The 17,329-nt window shown below is 38.8% G+C and overlaps 1 protein-coding gene across 1 annotated transcript; it reads left to right on the forward strand.

Annotated features, from left to right (window-relative positions):
- The first annotated feature begins 2,794 nt into the window (after nucleotides 1–2,794).
- Nucleotides 2,795–16,695, forward strand: angpt2b (angiopoietin 2b). Its single transcript, XM_027000902.2, has 9 exons — nucleotides 2,795–3,829; nucleotides 6,866–7,021; nucleotides 7,971–8,092; nucleotides 9,662–9,894; nucleotides 10,132–10,256; nucleotides 12,996–13,097; nucleotides 14,120–14,286; nucleotides 15,589–15,719; nucleotides 16,061–16,695. Exons 1-9 carry the CDS (start codon nucleotides 3,500–3,502, stop codon nucleotides 16,219–16,221), a joined length of 1,527 nt encoding a protein of 508 aa, XP_026856703.2. The 5' UTR covers nucleotides 2,795–3,499; the 3' UTR covers nucleotides 16,222–16,695.
- Nucleotides 16,696–17,329: the final 634 nt, after the last annotated feature.

A 17,329-nucleotide genomic window follows, 5' to 3' on the forward strand; every position in this document is an offset into this window, starting at 1 on the left:
TTACCAGTACTCTCAACATAAAAAGAAAGAATAGAGGGAGAGAGAGATATATAGAAAGAGAAACAGGTCAGTAGATCAGATCAAGTCTTCACAGAAGTGAGAGATACAGCATTGTCATGCAAAAGTTTGGAAATCACCATGATATTTAACAGAACTGTCTAATCATGGTCTTCCATGGTCTTTTATGGTTTTATGGAGAGTCACTTTGGAATGGTTTTGTATAAGCAGTGGTTATATACAACAGACCAATATTCTTGTCCTGTATTTAATTCCAGTTCAGTTGAATTAATTTCTACAGAGTGGCAGAGTCTAACAGAGCAGCACTGACAGCAACGTAGGAAACATCAGTCATACGGGCTGATCTGACACTTGCAGACACACTATGCATACATCACCTTCAGAGTGTTACTAGCTGAAAAAGTAGCCATGCCTGGTGCAGTTACTATTTATTTCTTTGTGCAACACAATAACTACCTAGCTAACAGACTTAACCTAAAATGGAGCAAAGACCCAGCAGTATTCCAGTTAAGGTGCCAGGAGTGGAGGCAGATTCTGTAAATGTCCTCCACTTCTCTCTTTCCTCACTTCTAGAGGATGCTGACTTTCAGTTCCAGTGTGGAATGACATTGTGGGGCAATTGAAGGCTTATTTTCTTTCTTACATGTTGAACAACAAAGATGTCCCTGCTCTTCTGCATGACTGAGCTGCTTTGACAGGGCCAAGGTCCTAGACAGGTCTCTGTTTGCCCCAGGACAGATGGAAGAAGACTAGTTGGACCGACTCAAGGTCTTTGGGTATCTAGTGAAACACACTGCCTTGTAACATAGGCTGAACTAGATAATCTTTTTCATAAGCACTGTTTTCTTGGTATCAGTCACACTCCTTGAAAGGAAATAGGAAAGCAACTGGGCTTGTTTATGGTTAAATGAATTGGTCAAATTTTTTTTTTTAAACCGGGGGATATGGACTGTCTTAATAACTAGTCAGAGAATAAACAAGTTTTTCAGATCATCCAGCAAAGACTGACATAAATAGTATCAAACATCTGAATGTTCATTGTGGGTACTAACTTAGTGCATTTTGTTAAGGGAGGCCTTGTGTTGTAAAAAATAATGCACTCAATAAATTATGGTGCAGTAGGTTTCAACTAACTTGCACTTTCCAGTAATGGCTATGTAATATGGTGTAATGCAGGAAGCATGTTTTATAAGACATGTAAACTCAGACCAAATACATTACCGAATACTTTCACTCTTACTCTGTGTGTTTTTGAAAGGAAGTACTCCAGGTTTAATATTTTTTATATATAAAATTGTTACATTGTATCATTTATAATCTTGCACCTAACATCCTGGCTTTAGATTTCTAAAGCTATCTGGAGATAGCTTAAGAAATCCTTAACTGAAGTTCAATTAAAGATTGTACTGAATGGTTACAATGTCCTGCAGTAAGAACAAGAAAATCACATTAAGGCATATTTTGATTTAAAATGCATTCTGTATAAACATAAAATACATCCGTGACTGTACTGTGAATTTTTTATTTTCTAAAAGGTTTTTCCAGGTGGGTGTTGGAGAGTCACACTCATATGCTCAAAAATATCCTAGCTACTTCAAACAGCAGAACATAATTAAGAAAATATGAAAGTATAAGACAAAATAGATATAGGCTACATCAATTATTTTAATCCTACCTTTAAAGCAAAATATCAAAAATTGCCTGTGCGTATGATTGAGTTAGAACTGCTCAAAGGTTACAGTGAGTTGGTCTAATCACAAGCCCATTACAGAAAATCCTGTATATCTTTGCAGGAGTTAACTATTAAAGTGAAATATACCATGCAGCATTCTCAGGTTTAACCACACAAAGTTTCACAATTAATCACAGCTGTTAGCAATATTAATCTTTTAGACATAACACTCCCACTCGTGTGTGAGCAAATAAAAAAAACTTGTTTGCCTTGATCCACTTCCAGTGATGGATATTGTAATGACATGTTTATTCAAAAAGTTGTGAAACATTTGAAACACATGGCTGCAGTACCCCTTTTCTGTACAGTAGGTCATTTACCAACCCCAACATACTGTTTAGGGTCACCTTGTGAGGTCAAGGATGTAACTAGAGATATGGGTGTTCGTGGCTCTACTGTTGACAGGTAAGATTCTAGCATGTAAAGAAACAAGGAAAGGGTAGAGGGGCACAAGAGGCAGGCGAGGGGAGGGAGGGAGGGGATGGGAGGAAGACAGTAAGTGAATAATTTTCTGCTTGTACAGGCAACTTAATCTCTATATATACTCAGTAGATTATGCTGGCTAACATTCTGCCCTGTGTAAGCCATTTATGAAATATATGGCAGACTAATGTGTGAAAGGCAAGTAATTTAGATGAATAAGTGAGATGTTTTATAATTTGTAAGCTTTAATCCTGTCTTGACAACTTCAAATTAATCAAAGTTTCAGATCCAAAGTTGTAAACTAGACCAGACACAACAGAAAAAAACATCTACTGAAACAATTCTTCCTACAGCATTTGCATTTTATATGCTTCAAAATGGCCTACTTAAGAGTGAGTCACCAGTCTCTTTTGTCTGTGAAACCTTCATGCAGTAGTCAAACATTGTGACTTATTCAGGCTGTGTGAGCCTTAGACATATATGCAACCAAAATGAAAAATACTTCACATCCTTATGTGCAATCCATGTTGAATTGAGAGCTTCAGGTGTGCATGGGATAGCCCCTGACTGTCCGACACACTGTTGTGAGCAAGCGATGGCAAGGTGCTAGGGGGAGGGGAAAGAGACAGACTGAGAGTGAGTGAGTAAGAGAGTGAGAGGAATAGTAGGAGGGGGCCTAATGAGAAGAGAATGTTGTCTGGTCTGGCTATTGTGCATTTTTTGCTGCAGCGTTCACCACCAGCTCCTGAGAAAGGGAGGAGAAAAGAGGGTGAGAGAGTGAGTAATGGAAGGAGGCTAACTGATAATGTCAAAAGAAAGGATGTCATTATAGACTGCTGCTTGAAGAACTCTGTCACAGTCCTAAAAGATCTCAAATTCAGGACTCAGCTACTAAGACTCAAGCTTTGTACCAAAAAAAGGAAAACAGAAAACAATTCTGAGATCAAATAAACAAAGAAGGTGTTTGCAGTATGTTTCCTGTATTGCAGAGCACAGACTGGGTGAAGACCAAGAAGCAATCACCCTGTGCCGTCCTACCTGGCTCTGCTTCACTTAAAACTACAGTAGCTTTTCTGGCGTGCAGCATTGTGAGGGTAATGTTGTAAAAGAGCTCTCCTTGGAGCTGTATATCAGCCAAAGAAGACAAGAAAGAAAGAAGGCACAGGAGCAAGGAGAGGCAAATGCTAAACAAGAATAGTTTTTGAAAGGAAAACAAAACTTACTGAAAACAGGAATAATCCTGGGAAAAGGCTCTTGTAGAAGCTTGTGTCTCACCTGACCTGTTTCCAGTGGAGCACTCCATTCTTTTTTTTTTTTTTTTTGTCCATGCAGAGACCCTGTCTGTTTCTCCATCTACAATTCTTGAAACTAGAAATGGGCTGGTTGCTGGCGTTGGGGTGCCTGGCAGTAGCAGTGGCTGTGGTGACTGGCTCAGAGAGGAGGCAGCACCAGGTGCAGCATGGCCCCTGTAGCTACACTTTCATCCTGCCAGAGGTGGAACAGTGCCAGCCGGCCAGGGACTTCCAGGAGACCAACTCGTTGCAGAGGGACTCTCCCTCTTCCCCCGAGACAGCCCATGCTAAACCACCCTGGCAGGACAGCAAGCTGGAGAGTCTGGAGAACACTACTGAGAACAGCACACAGTGGCTACAGAAGGTACTCCCACACATTGCCTGTATACTGTCTGTTTCTTCCTGTCTGGCTTCATGCATCCTCTTTCCATTTTAAGCAGCCTAAATTATGATTCTAGCAGTTAAATTAAGTTTGGTGCCAGTGCATTCTGCAGTTAATGTCATAAAATTCTGGGGATCTCTGATAGCAGCAGGCAAAAAAATTGTCAGTCTTTAGAATAGCCTTCCTGAATGTATGACTCACCCATAGGAAGCTGACAGTGTTGACAGGGTCTGAAATGGTATTCTAAGACCACTGAGAAGCCTGGACTCCAATTCGCAAGTTTGAAAGCAAGGACAAAAATCTGAGCCCAATCTCAATATCTTATCCCCCCTTCCAACCCAACCCTCTCTCATAAATACAGCAGCTATAGCACTTACTGTGACCTACATAGTATAATCTATCTTTGAAATACACATTTCATGTAGAGTTTTTGATTATAAACGTATCAATTCTAATGTTAGTGAGATTAATTCATGAGTTTCATCTGTGTTATTTGCAATCTTATCACAGCTTTCAGTGGCCCTTAACTCAGGTCTCTATTTGTGCTGAATATGTATTTTTAATTATTTTCGCCCATGATATTTTCCCAAAGACATGTTTTTTTAATTAAAGTTTTTCCTGAGTGTATACATTTTTTAAAGCATGTATTGTTTTAAAAATCCCCAAATAATTTTCTAGTGTTTCTCTTTTCCTCTTTTTTTGCCCTTTCTGTTCATATAAATTCCTTTTTTTTTTTTTTTTTACACACCTTGATTTCACAGTTATTGAGTTTTACCAGCTGGTAATAAGTCTGCTGTCTGTATGACGTGTAGAGAATGGGGATGTCGAAACTTCAACTCCATTGTGAAGTCTCCCTCAGGATCTCTCTATAAACACATAGACAGGGATGGCGGTGTTACTGTTGTCTACATGCAGGCCGTATCAGAGATGCCAGAGCATGACGATGGGGTCAAACTATGCTCACATCCACTATGTCTGTGTATCTTGGGCCTGCTTTATGCATTTTCTATTAAACAACTTTTAATTGATGCAATAGGGACAAAAGCAGCAGGAAAAATATAACTGTCTGCTGTATGTAGTAAATTGTGGATAGGCCCTCAAAACATGGCTACATACAGACATCCATAAGCAGGTTAAGTGTTAGGCTTGATCTAAACGGTTAGATCTAAACTGTTAGATATAAACTGTTATTGTTAACTTTCTCTGCTTGCTGAATTCCTCTAATGTCATTAATCTCAAGAAAGCGTTGACTCATGTTGGGTTCATAGGGCTTTAAGCAATTTGTAGAATCAGCTTTGCATATGCATTCCTGTGACAAATATTCTAGCTAAAGGCCATCACTGAAATGATCTATCTACTGTATCACATCACATACATTACATTACCAGTGAAAAGAAAACAAATGCATGCAGTAAACAATAAGGCTTTCAGTGGAATTTCTGTGTAAGACAATGTGCAGAACAATATTCTAGTTACACAGCCATAAAGAATCATTCTAAAAAGCTGTTTTTTGCTGCTTAAATCTGGTTGAACCTGCTTTTCCATCAGGTAATAAGCAAAAGGACAAACATATATTGTTTTACAGTCTATATGTGATGACAGGAGCCATTGGGGTGAAGAGATTATACAATAAATAATTTAAAACTTTAAGCAAAGAAAAAAGTACTACTGAACCTCCCCCACCCCTGAATTCTGTATACTGGTTTTATCCTGTGTCTTTGAAAGATACCATTCCTTTTCTCTGTATCTTAAAGTCAGGCGTTCATACTTTCCTCTTTCCTCTTCCCCAGCACCATGCTGTCTTAGACAGAAGTCAGTTAACAGGAACTGGCTGTTGTTGCCAGGCTCCTATGGACTAATGAGTGCCAAACGACCAAGATTCTGAGAGACTCTAATCCTTAATGTGTTAGTCACTGTTATTTGTAGAGGGATGAACACATACTGTGCATTTGCTACTAATGTAACTCATTTAAAACATTTGTAATATACTCCATTTCCCTTTCATAAATGTAGCTGTGAATTATGACTTAACATCTCTAAGAATACTATATTCTTTTAAACCTTTTCCAGTGTAGCACTTTAATATGCTATAATGTTTGCGTTCTTAAAAAAATGATATCTCATTGAGGAAATATTGAACTTAATATTAGGAAATATTGTGCTTAATATTACACGGCCCAGTGCCGGTCTGGCTGAATTTGTCTTCACTATGTCATTGCTTGAGAAAGGCTATATCAATTTGAGGTTTGCTTAATACTCACAGATGGATGGATTTTACAGCTCACGTAAAATACAATATTGTTGTTTTCCCCATGTCATGGTGAATAATAAATTAAATCAGATGAACAATTGTGATTGCACCCAGGGATCACACGTAAACTTTTCAGTACAATGGTAATCACAGCTTAGCCAAAGCACATTGTAGAGAACGCACAAAGACTGATTAACTTAATGTCTAGCTGTTGTTTAGTTACAGAGGCAGACCATGGAGATGGATGAGTGCACCCTCCAGCCCTTGTAAGAGTACACTGTATTAGACTGTCCATTTGTCCAAAATTGAGCCAAGTTCTGACAAAAAGATGGATAATTCAGTAGCTGCCATGCTATAAAGCTTAATTCCCTTTGTGGGTTTCTGCTCCAAGGCTGGCTTTGCTTCTTGAAATTTTCATATATTGAAATGACCAAAATAATTCCTCAAATCCACTCAATAATTTTATAAGCCTATCATTGAAACTGAAAAGGACAATCCTAAACAGGTTTGCACTGAAAACGATCACAGGATTATCAAATAAACACTAGGCTTGCCAAATGTCTCTATTTCTCTGCCCCAAGGAGGAGTTTTTTTTTTTTTTTTTTTACATCAGTGCACTTGCTGTATCCATGCTTCGAGCTTTTGCACAGAATGAAGCAGATACATCATCTGTAATGGATTTTGGTGCAATGGGTATTTTTCCGCCAGATGCATATTTGGACAGAGCTGGTGGTCTCAGCCCACTGTGTTCTCTGTTGTACTCACAGCTAGAAAGTTATATCCAGGAGAATGTGCGCTCAGAGATGGCGGAGATGCAGAGGAATGTCATTCACAGCCAGACGGCTACCATGTTGGAGATAGGAACCAATCTTCTCAGCCAGTCAGCAGAACACACGCGCAAACTGACAGATGTGGAGACTCAGGTGAGGCAGATGAAACGAGACTGACAGCATCTGTTGCAACATGAGACATAAGAGTCAGGAAATCCGGCACATTTTCTCTGTGATTCAGGCAATAAATCTACCCAGTCCTCAGTATGACACCAGGAAGTTTAGCATGTTCTTATCATCTGAATGCCATTGTCTCTTAAAGTTAGCAAAGACAGAGTTTGGTCATATTATTGTTCAAATTATCTACCAATGTCAAGCTAAAACTAAAAAAAAACCTTCTGGTCTTAATGAAATTCTTGCATTTAAGGACACATGATACATGTAATTTCAAACATTGTAGCTCCATTATCTTTCATTTGCATTTATTTATCATTACCTATTGCAGCAGAGGCAGAAATGTGTGGAAATGCTCAATGGTGCTGGATAACTGACAAAAATACTATGACAGTAGCCCAACTAAAACAGGTGTACTGTTTATCCACTCAGAGATTAATTATTTAACATTGTATTTTGTACCTTTAAAAAAAAAAAAAATCCTTAGTCTTCCTTTCTTTGACAGCAGTCCATTACACATGACAGCACAACCTGAAAAAACATTTGAGCACATGTTTATTATATTAGAGTATCTGTCAAAATAGTTAGGCTTATACCCATGGTGAGATAATCACTGGGTAAAACATGAACCCCAGATAAGACACTGAAAATGTAAACAAGTTAGAAATAGAGACCTTTTGAATCCCACGCTTCAGTGAGTTAACACTTTATATTGCATGAACTCAAACACTGCTAGATTAAAACTGAAAACAAGGTAAACAAAGCAAATAATATTATTTAAACTGTATGACCTCTTTCTCCCAAATGACCCAAACTTACAGCATTCAGATATGATTTATGATAAGTATATGAACAACTGAATATAAGTAACTGTACTATGACTGTCAAACATTACAAAAAGCTTACCACAATCTGGCCCTGTTTGCAGGTGCTGAACCAAACAAGTCGTCTGGAGGTACAACTATTGGAGTACTATCTTTCAACCACCCGGCTGGAGAAGCAGCTTGTCCAGCAAAATCAGGAGGTGTCCCGCCTCAAAGTCAAAAACAGGTAAAACCTCCAAGGGACTGAGCTGTCTGTGACTCTAGTTACGTCATTTCACTAAGTTCCACCCTGTGCTCATGGAGGAGGTGTAAAAGCTTAGAAAGGGTCTGTTCAGAGTAGGGCCCCTTTGAGAAGTCAAGGTGTTGTGAACCGGTCATTTGTGATGCAAGAGGAGTATTTGTTTTTGCTATTCCTTTCAGCTGCTTATCATTCAAGCTTCTGAGCAAAGTTTTTCCTAGAAAAAGAGAGAGATCACCCTACACTACCCATTCTGTATTGGCATGTTTTTCTCTGTCCTCAATTCTAACATTGTGTCTTCAGAGGAGAGAATTATATGTGTACAGTCATTCTGCAAACAGTGATAAGGGAAACAAATACTTTCATATTGAGGAATGCATACATGAGCTTTTTTTTTTTTTTTTTTTTTTTTTTTTTTTTTTTTTTTGCATATGTTACATACAGATATAAGACATATTACTGTAAATAGCTATATAAAAATGGAATAGTAAGATAAGTAGATCTTATAATACCAAATATTATAAATCATCATTCCCTCCATTATTAAAGCAAAGCTTTACTTATGTGTTATTACTTTATGTAAGCATGAGGCCCTAGCATAGCACTAGCATGGAGAGCAGTCAGAGGGATTTATGGAATGATTTTTCAATTGCCAAAGTGACTTGTTCCATGTGCCTAGATTGTTTTAATAAATAAGTTGTTAATAAGAGTTATATAGCTCAGACCAGCAAGATTTATCATATCAATTTGGAACACAATATGATGCAAACTCACACAGACTGTCAGAATGTTACCTTTTGGTTGATTGTGAGGCCTAGCCAATAGCACCATCTGGGAGTCCTAGGACTGGCCAGATGTTTCTGGGAATTTAGCTCCACTAGCCACTCGAAGCAGTAACTGTGACAACAAGAATGCCTCAAATGTTTATTCATATGCCTGTGGGTCTTTATCTAGAAAGATAAAGAGTCATAGTTAAACTGCTCAAAATGTGGTAATAAGATTAATGTGGTAATAACAGCCTTTAAATAATGTTAAGGCTACAGAAGTCACACAAAATGGGTCACTGTAAGGATGAACGAAAAGGAGGCGAATGCAATTGCGATGAAAAGTGAGATTTATTAGGAGCAAATCCAAAGTCAAGGTCGTTAGGCTAGTCCAGACAACATGACAAGACCAAGGGCTAGGGTACACGAACAACTAAACACGAACAGCGGCTAGAACAAAACACAGGGATGCTTGCGTAAACAATGGTTAACATTGCGTAAACAATGAATTAACATACAGGCTATGAAAAATAAACACAAGCTACATACATTCAATGAACAGCAGAGATACAGTGAACCAGACAAGGTTTAAATGTATAAACTAACTCTAAACCAGACACAGGTGAAAGTAATAACAGGCGTGGAAAAACAGACGAGGGGGCGGAGAAAATGAAACCAAGGAATGGAACAACAAGGAAGCAAAGGAAAACAGAGACATGACAGGGAAACCATGGAAACAGGGACACCAGGAGGGTATCCATTCGTGACAGTCACACTTTCTTATATGCCACAGCCTCCTGGAACAGCGCTTTCTTGATATGGAAGCCAGACACAGTCAGGAACTGCAGGCAAGCCAGCAGGAGAAAGAGCAGCTGCAGGAGCTACTGGACAGGCAGAGCCGCCTGGTCACCCTGCTCGAGGGACAGCTGGCCAGCTCGACCCGCAACAGCACACTGCTCCAACGCCAGCAAGCTGCTCTCTCAGACACTGTGCAGCAGCTACTGGCCTTGGTAACCCACTGCAATGGTCAGTGCCAAACTCTCACCCACATCTATCAGGCAGTCTGGAAAGCATTAGCGTATTTCCGGTAAACTTAACCGAGAGACTGTGGGCCAGATGGTTTTGTCTGAGTATTATAGGGTGCTGCTTTCTCAACATGGGATTACAGGAAGTTGCTATGTGGATACATGGCATGCCTTTTTAGTACACAATAAAAAACTTGCACTTATGTATATACCTAGTGCATATCTTGTGTCCTGCCAGAAATTACCAGCTCCTCTAAAGAGAAGGTCATGATCTTCAGAGACTGTGCTGATATATACAGATATGGAATTACAGAAAATGGAATATACAGCATTCACCTTACCAACAGCACACAGACAATTAAGGTAATTTTATGATATATATATATACACACATACACATACATAATTTAACCCCCAAGAAAGCGAATATGAACTACACACTCTGTACTGCAAAGCAGCTGGTAGCATGAATCTTTATTATTTAAGAAATAAAGTGGTCTCTTAGTGAGGCTGACATTTAGGTTTATTTCTTATTTATTGTGATGACCACATTTTAATATAATGTACTTTAGAGCCCTGTTCTGCAAACGGTGGAAGGAATATGTAATGCTGGGGAAGAGAATGCGAAACTATGAAAGAAGAAAGCATTTTCCCACAGGCTCTGATGTAGGGCTGTCTGATTCTCAGTGTAAGATTCCTTTTCAAGTAAGGGAGCCCAGCTCTTTCCCTTGTGGTTTGTCCTGGCTATTACAATCAAATCTAATTTCTGACAGGCTTTTTTAAAAAGATATTTAGAAAAAAAGACATGGGAGAAATTGTTTTTGTTATTCATTGGCCTTTTTATGTGTACTCACTCCCATTTTTTCAGCGTTTCCTGTGGGCATAAGAGCCAGGTGTTTGGCATGTGTTTTGTAGTTTTGTGCCAACTTTTAGTTTAAAGCAGCAGTGGGAAAGCTAATAGACATGACATCACCACTCTTTCAGTCTATCCCCTATAGCAGCAAGTTAGGTGGCTTGTTTTATGAAGAACAGGGGTGATAATTCAAAATGTTTTTAAGATAGGAAATCATTGAACAGTACTGGAGGTATTTGTATTTATCCTACCACTGTTCTGAAACAATACTGATTAAAAACTCTCACATAGGGTAGCGGACACAAAATGGTGCTTTTTAACAGTCGTAACTTTTTGAGCATATTTGAACTCAGCCATGGTGACCATGGGCATGGGGGATCTGTATTCTATACTGTATCACTGCCTCTCTGTGTGTTTTTATGACACACTGACATACTGCTGAATGATTTAGCATTTTCTGATATATTGAAACCTGTCATGGTGAATAGCACAGAATGGTTAAATAGCAATGATTACTCTTGGGAGATTATGCAAAATAGAGGTTAAGCCATAGCTAAGGCAGAATAAATTCCTTCTGTGATCTCAAAGGTAATTTGAATATGAAACATTGAGAATCAATCTGTTAACCATCAAGTGAATGGAAAAGCCAAATACTAAAGAGATGTATATTTTAAAACATTGAAACAGTTGCTATTTTCAGGTTTTAAAATGTATATTTAAAGGCCAGGGTTATGGTTTACTGTATATTGGCTATACCAGGTAATTAGATTAGATTTAGCTCTGTTGGGAAAAATGTGTTTAACTTATCTTAAGATGTTAGTTTAACATCTGTTGATGTGGCCCTTTAAATTTCATTCAGTGTGTTGTGAAAAATCAGAAACAAGAGATATTACACTGGTTACAAATAACGTATTGCCTAGGTCTGAAACTAGTATTGATGTAGGTTAGTGACCTAATTATAAATAATTTAAATGTGCATATTTTTAATATTTTCCAATTTTAAAAAATTTCCCTGTGGGTGTGACGGCCTGAGTGCAGCAGGGCACAGACCCCTTGGATGTTGAAAGACATTTAATGACATAAAACATACAAGACAATGATGGCACTCATACAAAACATTAACGGTGAACATTATTACATTAACAATGTGAACATTTATAACGATGACAAAGGCTAAGCAACAGTAACAGTGATTATACAAAACATTAACGCTTACAACAACAACTACACCTACAATGACACACACTGAAACACATACTAACTGGGGTTTAAATAGACAGACAAACACGTAACGATAAACCCCATGCAGGTGTGTGTCCTTATGGAGGGCGTGGATACAAACAGACGTGGTTTCCCCTGTACGCGGCGGGCCGCACCACATAATTCGTGGGGGGAAGCATTCCATGACAGTGGGATTCATGGGATTTCTATTTTTTTAAAGGATACGAATGTTTGTAGTTTTCCAAGAGAAGGGCTATGTTTACTGAGGTTTATTCTATATATAAATCTGCCATTTCAAATATCAGATTCTTAATACATTTCATTTTTCATGTGGCTTGTGCACAGACCAGACCAGTAGTAAATAGTAAATTAAAGCTCAACATGAAGACTGGCTTCATGAAATATAATGCTGGAAAAGGGTGAATACAATCTTGAGAGTAGGCACAGCCATAAAAAACACGCACCACTCCTATCCCTGTCCTCATGTAGACAAGACAATTCATCCTCCTCTTCCTAGTCCTACAGTCCCCATGGTTCTGTGAGCAGTCACTGGTATGGCTTTCCTTCCCAGAGGATTCTGAAGATGAGCACTGCTTGCAGTAGTAGAGCTTTATTTCATCATCAGGTTTAAGATGGCTTCCTGTGCTCTCATTCTCTCTCCTAGAATTACTTTCAGTTTATTACAATGCCATGAGATATGCTAGAGAATGGCAAGAAAATTCTTTAGAGCCCAAAAGGTACAAAAAAGTCTTTAGACAGTTCTTCTTCTTCTTCTTCTTCTTCTTCTTCTTCTTCTTCTTCTTCTTCTTAGTAGTAGTAGTAGTAGGAGTAGTAGTAGTAGTTAGTAGTAAGTAGGAGTAGTAATATTAATAAGATAATGTAAATAATTAGTTCCTGGAGGGCACAACCTCTTTCATCCTTCACTTGTACAACCTAGCCTCATATTCCAAATATAAAAGTAGTTTGGAGTTTATGAGAAGCTTTGTTATGCCATTTTCAGATGATTCTCTATGGCTTTGACTCACTAGGTGTTCTGTGACATGAAGACTAGAGGAGGAGGCTGGACTGTACTCCAGCATCGCTTTGATGGTTCTGTGGAGTTCCATCGTAGCTGGGAAGAGTACAAAATGGTGAGAGTCCCTACATACATGTGCAGTTGTAAACAGTGCTTCAATGTTTAACACTGATTAATGTGTGTCCAAGTTTTTATTTGATTACTACGATAACTTAACTTATGGTAGAGTCTCAATCCCCAAAGTACTGAAAACACAAATGTAAAATGGCAGAATAGGCAGAGTCTAGTCATCAGTTTTTTCTTTCATAGTGTGCCTTCTTGTGTTCTTGTGTCACTTGACATTTTTACACCTGTATTAACTCAGTATTGGTTGGGGAGCTCCAAACACTGGCCTCAATACCAATTTATAACTAACTCCATGGTTAATTATTTTATGTATACTCTAGATAGTTCCTCTAGTACACTCTAGAAGGCTAGGTAATGAGGAGAGAACTGAATTGTGTTATCCTTCTACTGAGTGTTCTTAATGTTAATGATTCACTGCAGGACACACTTAAATGCAGTACACAGGATATAAAGCTCTGATTTAATGACAGAAAGCTAGATTTAAAGCTCATTTGAAAGCCAATGATTTGCTCATATAATATAATGATGCTCAGTCCTTAGGCTCTGCCTTAGATAGAAACCTTTATTATGTTTTTCAATGAGGCAACAATAGTAATTTGTCTTATCCACTTCAACAGATAAATTACCATTGCTACTCTGGGAATATTCCACTCACAATAGGCTATGAAGACCAAAAACTTTTCTCCCTTTTTGCCCATCATTTATTTTGCAAGAAAATGTTTTTACAAGTGGATGATAAACATTTGGTCCAAGTTTGAGCGTGGGATTAGACCTCCTGGATGGCAGATAAAGTGTGTGCAGAGGTTTCTGGGTGCCTGATCACAGTTTTTAAATAACACTGAGCAAATGCTGTTTAATGAAATAGTGTAGTCAGTCAAAAAGTCAGTCAAAAATACATTCAATTAATTTACAGAGATTGTTCTAGGGGTAAGTGTGCAAAAGCACCTTTACAGCAGATGTAGATGTGTACCAGTGATGGAGTAAGGTCTTGAATGTTCATCCATTACACAGGGATTTGGAGACCCCTCAGGAGAACATTGGTTAGGAAATGATTTCATCCACGTTCTCACCACCTCCCAAGACTATACTCTGCAAGTCCAACTAAAAGATGTGGAGGGAAACCAGGCCTACTCTCAGTACAACAATTTCCACATTGATGGAGAGGACAAGAAATATAGGTACTGATGTATGTTTTACATTTAAAGGATTAATAGACCAGAGAGCTGCAGAGGTATTTTAAAATAACACGACTGATTTCACCTTTCAGAGTGACTAAAGCTTTCAGGAAAGAGAATGTTGAAAATGTATAAATAAAATGCATATGTGTAACATGCACATGTATAACATGTACCCAAGCAAACTTAGAACAGATCCTTATTATGTTTCACCATTATTGTGCTGGGTGTAAAAACATTTTTTCTTATCCATTATACACAAATTAATTTTCTCAATTTTTATCTTCTCTTAACATCATCACCCTTAAATACATCCATCACAATGCACTGTTTGCTTTCCATTTTTCTCCACATCCCAGCTTCTGTCAGCCTGTTCTTCCTAAAGGTAGAACAGGATACTAGGAAGATGCTTGCCTAGTACTTGGAGTTGTCATAACACTGCAAGATCAGTCTTTGCCTCCAGATATCTGTTGCAGTGAGAGCACCAGGCATTGCTTGTGGGCATAATTATAGTGTGAATGAACCAGAAACAAAAATATAATTTACTTCAAAATAAATTAAGAAAGTGTGGACAAAGGGGCACAAAGAGTTACATGTGTCCATGAAATCATCTGGGCTTGTTGAAAAACAAAGTGTGTGGCTGACCACCTAAACAACTTGAGAAGGAACGGTTAAATCCTTTGCCAGATCCCACTGTGTGTGGTTCCTGTTTCACCTCATACCGTTATGTGAATCTTATTCGCCTGCTGAGATTGCTGGCACTGCCTCTGGTGTGTTGTGTTCACATGGATACAGCCAGCCAAAGGACCTGCAGTGCAAAGATGTATTCTGGCCAACAAGCTCTCCCACAGACCATTGCTGTGTGGTCTTTTTCTCTGGTGTTTTCCATGCTGAATATGTAAAATCATGCATCATGAGTGCAGGCAACACATTATAGATAATATAGGTCACATAGTAATACTCAGCTGAATGCAAGTTACTGAGGGCAGTCACAATGAAAGCTCTTCATATGATATATTTTTTTGAAGATACTTCACAAGTGCCTTATTGGTTCTATATAACAAATGTGAAGTTCAGGTCGGAGAGTTTTAAAGTACCATAAATTCCATGACACCTGAAAACGTCATTGAATGTAAAGTGTATGACTGGCCTGAAAGCAAACAAAATCCTTCAAATGTAATTTGCTTCACACAACAAGACCAACATCTCCATATTTAGGCCCTTGCTGAAAACATTTGTAACCTGCACTCCGATTATTTTCTTCAGTGTTGTGTAACAGCACATCTGATGCTATCTTTTCTCCAGTGTACATGCTCATGGTTTTAGTGGCACGGCTGGTCATACCAGCAGCCTGACCCGCACCGGCACCATGTTCAGCACGAAGGACCAGGACAATGACCGATGCAGCTGCAAGTGTGCACAGATGGCCTCTGGGGGTAAAAATGTGGCCTCATCTATTCATAGGCCATTCCAATTCCCTCAGCCTGTAATAAGCCTTTCATTACATTATGCAAAGGAATTTTCTCAGATTCCTTCATTACCAAAGATCATCACATTACCATAAAATTATTGTATTGCAATGCAGTCTTCTGTCTCCATGGTAACTGAGGTGAGAGTAGTAAAAATGCAATTTGTTTTGATAAAGAGTAATATTGCTGACCTGAAATAAAAATGCCTTAGAAATAGATTCATATCAGGTTTTGGTGATTTTGTCAGGGACCAATTGGCAGAGTACACTTAGGAATGAACACTAATTACTATCCTTTTCTTATTATAGGATGGTGGTTTGAAGCATGTGGACCATCCAACTTGAATGGAATCTACTATGCTGGCGTCTCCAATGTAATGCGTTACAATGGCATCAAGTGGTATTACTGGAAAGGGCCAAGCCTAATAGTGAACATGACAACTATGATGGTGCGTCCTGTCAATTTCTAAGGGTGGGATGAGGTCGTCATATCTACAAGTTGTATACAGGCAAAGATGGCCAGGATACTGTTCACAGGGTGAAACTCACAGATGTTTTATTCATTCTCGGAATTTGCCAAGATATTTCCTTGTCTGTTTCCTGTTTGCTTGTTTTGGCCTGGCCAAAAGAGCCCAGCTGTGCCATCAGTGTTATTTCCCTGTATACAAAAACAGAATGCAAAGGCTGAGATTGCTGATCAGTGTCTGCTTGTGTACATGCTGGTAAGTTGGACTCTGAGCTCTTTGTATAATATGAACCATTTGTCCTTCCTCTCCTGAGAACACCCATGCCTATCCGCTGCACATTTCACTACTTTTCAGATACCTCTCTTGCTCTAAAATTATTTTAATGTGTTTAAGAGAAAATACTCCTATACAAGTGCATGAGATAATAAAATGGGTGTGTTTTGCAACCACATGTAATAAAAACAGATGTTAAATTGGCTATGGAGGTTGGTGCCTATAAGAAATGAGAACTTAAAGCTGATCATGCCACTGTCAGCTTCTGTTCATGGTGTTGTTGCCGCACCATGCTTGGTCTAATGCAGGGCTGTGGTTGACTGACCATCCATGCTGGGCGTTAAGAGGGTCAATATTAGGCAGCTACCATGCCAATCCTTTGATGAATCATCCAATAAAGGCAAGTCCCGTTGCTCCCATTAAATACATCAGAGAGGCTGGTCCTCACACTGCTGACCTGTTTTCACACTTAGCACTTAGCCAAACATCTGTGGTCATGATTTAACACTCTGCTCAATAACTCCATTCATCCAAGTTCTCTGGACTCATGAGAGAGAAGGGGATTACTCTCAATATACTACCATGTATAAGATCCACATCCTAACCTCATAAGCTACCACATCTCCACAAGCTCATCATCCAGTCATGAAAGTGCTTAGTGAACAAAATATACAGGTCATCAGCATCATTTGCAGTAAAATACTGCCGCCAATGCAGATGAGCAGAAATGAAGATGTAGTGCTTTGTGCATCTTGTGAGTGAATTTATATGCACACTGCACCAAGCAACACAACTTCATTATAAGTCCAGCAGCTGCCTGTGATAGATCATTGCTCAG

The sequence above is a fragment of the Electrophorus electricus genome, chromosome 8 (assembly GCF_013358815.1).
Source record: "Electrophorus electricus isolate fEleEle1 chromosome 8, fEleEle1.pri, whole genome shotgun sequence".
Lineage (NCBI taxonomy): Eukaryota > Metazoa > Chordata > Actinopteri > Gymnotiformes > Gymnotidae > Electrophorus > Electrophorus electricus.

Bases quoted from the DNA above. Each gene is read 5' to 3' on its own strand.
- angpt2b (XM_027000902.2), top strand. From the start codon at position 3,500: ATGCAGAGACCCTGTCTGTTTCTCCATCTACAATTCTTGAAACTAGAA. The intron at 9,895-10,131 runs GTCAGTGCCAAA...GTGTCCTGCCAG, and splicing joins CTTGGTAACCCACTGCAATG to AAATTACCAGCTCCTCTAAA. The intron at 15,720-16,060 runs GTAAAAATGTGG...TTCTTATTATAG, and splicing joins TGCACAGATGGCCTCTGGGG to GATGGTGGTTTGAAGCATGT.